This window comes from Garra rufa, chromosome 1 (assembly GCF_049309525.1).
Source record: "Garra rufa chromosome 1, GarRuf1.0, whole genome shotgun sequence".
In the NCBI taxonomy this organism is placed as follows: domain Eukaryota; kingdom Metazoa; phylum Chordata; class Actinopteri; order Cypriniformes; family Cyprinidae; genus Garra; species Garra rufa.
Window position 1 is genome coordinate 80,253,634 of NC_133361.1, and position 3,208 is coordinate 80,256,841.

General features: G+C 34.2%; 1 protein-coding gene across 1 annotated transcript; it reads right to left on the reverse strand.

Annotated features, from left to right (window-relative positions):
- Nucleotides 1-325: 325 nt before the first annotated feature.
- On the reverse strand, nucleotides 326-2,281 carry LOC141325892 (cerebellin-2-like). Its single transcript, XM_073834621.1, has 3 exons — nucleotides 1,923-2,281; nucleotides 1,606-1,734; nucleotides 326-1,508 (listed from the first exon to the last, which is right to left on the reverse strand). The coding sequence occupies exons 1-3, from the start codon at nucleotides 2,227-2,229 to the stop codon at nucleotides 1,231-1,233; spliced, it is 714 nt and encodes a 237-aa protein (XP_073690722.1). The 5' UTR covers nucleotides 2,230-2,281; the 3' UTR covers nucleotides 326-1,230.
- Between the last annotated feature and the right edge of the window lie 927 nt (nucleotides 2,282-3,208).

A 3,208-nucleotide genomic window follows, 5' to 3' on the forward strand; every position in this document is an offset into this window, starting at 1 on the left:
TTCTATTATTAATCCCTCATAACATTTAGAATTGAAAATACAATTGCTGAATGTTTTGTCCCATGTCCCAAGAATCAGTGCTAGTGGTTTACCAGTGTTCCCTTGGTAGTAATTGATGCTATTTTAGTGGCTAACACTATAAAGCCTACGGTATCATAGTTGATAAAATTCTAAAGTCTCTAAATGAACAATAGGACCAAAACATTGCTGAAAAACCTGTTTCACACCATCTGCCATATGCCTTCTGTCATTGTTTGATAGTTTAAACTTTTGTAGCAAATGAAAGTCCTTTCTGTATATTTGTAAATACGTCATTCGAGGCATGTTATTTTGATGTTGCAATGTTTTATTCACATCAAACAAAAACTGGATTACAGGGTTGGGGCCATTCATGAATTGAATTGAGAATGAATGGTAAATTCCAATTCACTTCCTGGAATGGAATTGGAATTGCATGCAGCTGACAGGAAATGGAATTGGAATTAAATTGGAATGTCAGGAAACAGAATTGAAATCAAATAAATTCGACTAAATTTCACTTAAGTTGCTAAATAAAATATTTTGACTTGATTTTCTTAATAGTTTATAGTACATTAAATATTGTAAATCACATAAACAACAAACATATAAAAGAAATACAAAGTATAAGCTGAGTATGCTAAGCACGATCATTTCACATGCCAAATTTCAGGAAATGATGATAATTCGATGCAATAAAAAGTGAATGAAATACATGAATGAACATGAGTCATTTTTTTGTGAGTTGAGACATATATTATGTGGTAATCATATATTGAATGTATAGTACATCCAGAAACTTATCACCACTGTCATTCAATTATTAATTCGTAATGTACAGTTCTCATTTTTATTTACTTGCATTTGATCAACTCTATTTCATACATACTTGGCATTTGTAAAGCATCATAAATAAAGTTCAAATGTATGTCTAAATGCAATCACAAAGAAATGCTCAGAAACAGCAATAAATGGAATTTAGTGGAATTTCCCTGAATTTAATTCCACTTCCTGTAATTCCAATTCAATTCCAACTCTGTTTCCTGTAATTGTTGTTGAATTCCAATTCCATTTCCTTCTTTGAATTGGAATTGTTGAGTTCATTCCTGAATTGATCCCAACCCTGCTGGATTAAGTAGCCTTACATTATTATATCTGTAAACCCATAACGTGTTACATTAAAGTAATGTTTGTTCTCAGGGTGAATTTTATTTACATGGCATCAATAAGAAAACCACTGAACACTGTGACATTCTCTGCATCCCAGATCCATTTGTCTTTACGGAGTACCATATAGACTTGATCCCCTTTCTCCAACAGCAGCGTTAAGCCATTGCCTCCATTCTCTGGAGAATCACTACTCGTGTTATGTTGTGTTAATGCTTCAAACTTTCCATTTCTATACAAGACCAACCCTGTACCATGATTAGTTGAGCAATGGTAGAAGAAACTGAAATAGTAAACTCCTCGTACTGGTGCTGTGAAAATCCCTGTTAAAGAGTGAGACACAGATCTCCATTTAAAAGATGTAGATATGAATTATACAAATGTGTTAAAATTGTTTTCAGCAGTGTAGATTAGCAATACCTGTGGCTGGGTGGTAGGCATCACCAACGTTAATGAAGACATTCTTGTAAACCAGTGTTGAATCTGCATTAACTGGTCCAAAGAAACCATTTGCTCCTAAAGCAGCAGAAAATGCCACCTTTGGTCTGTCTGCAAAGAACATATACCTTCATAAAATCATAAATATTTCCCTAAACTGTTTTAATTCATTGTGATACCATTTGTTAGAAAACAAATTTCACTGTGAAATTTGCATGTCGATTTCACAGATAATTACAAAATAAATCCTACATCAATTGTTTTTTTAGTGTATTAGTCTTCAAAGTCATTGGTCTCACCTTGGTTTTCCATTTTGATTTCCTCAATCTGAGTTTCACTGTTAGTAAGTCTAGACATCAGCTCCTGCTGACTGATTTCCAGAGCGTTGAGTCGCGTCTCTGTGGCTTGTAATTTCTCCTGTGTTGCTCCAAGTTCCTGCAGCAGGTCTGAGCATATTTGCAAAGGACAAGTTGGCTCTTTAGTTTCATTCTGAAGAAAGGTGTCATCTTTAGTACTCAATTCAGAGGCAACAGGTTCTGTTGCGCCATCTTGAGTGAAAATAAGACATTTGTACAGAAGCAGAAGTACTGCAATTGTTGACCTCATTCTTAATGCTTTAGCTAAAGCGTATAAGAGATGTCTGCTGTATGTGGATGTATTTATCAGAATATTACAGCTGATGCTTTTATACCATTTTATATCTTCAGTAATTCCCATGTGATGCAAGGTGAATACAGTCATTAACACGTGATGGACAATTTAGCCAATGACCGGTACCATACAGTAGATTTATAAACTGTTTAAGGGATGATGCTGCTCAAAGGATATTGTTGCATTACCTTTATGCTAGCTTAATGATTTACAAATGGATTATAAATGCAGTAATGACACTTATTACATGGTTCTGGGGAATACTTTATTCAGATTTAAAGATTTAAAAACTGTATGTGCTCTATGGTTTCAGGCTTTTAAGGGGTGCACATGTGTATGCAAAGCCTACAAAATCTTATCAGTTGAAAAGCTGCAAAATCTAACAAGTTAAGAAAGCCCTGAATTCTTATTCTGAAGCAATATTCTCATCAGTTTTCTATCAGCTATATATATGATATATAAATCTTATGCTTTTTATCTAATCCATGGGCATTTTTTTTTACCTTTGTAGAGGGCATTTTCCCCCATTAAACCTCTTTAAAGAGTTATTTCACCCAAAAATTTAATTCTGTCATTAATTACTCACCCTTGTGTTGTTTCACACCTGTAAGACCTTCATTCGTCTTCAGAACACAAATTAAGATATTTTTGTTTAAATCCAAATCAATATTTTGTGTCTAATGATTTAATTTGGTGGCAAGTAGCCATAAGTGGGTGTAATAAAGCCTTGCAGTCTTATACAACAGCCCTCCGCTTCACATCAGGCTGCTGATAAGCCTGTCAGGCTTTATTCTTCAACAGGCTGGATGTGCTGTTTATGTTATTAATGGCTTTGATCTTATCAAACTCTGAACTTTGTACTGTTAATGAGTCCAAAAGTACAAAGTATATTAAACATACAGTCCATTGTGTTTGTAACATCATTTCCCCCTAG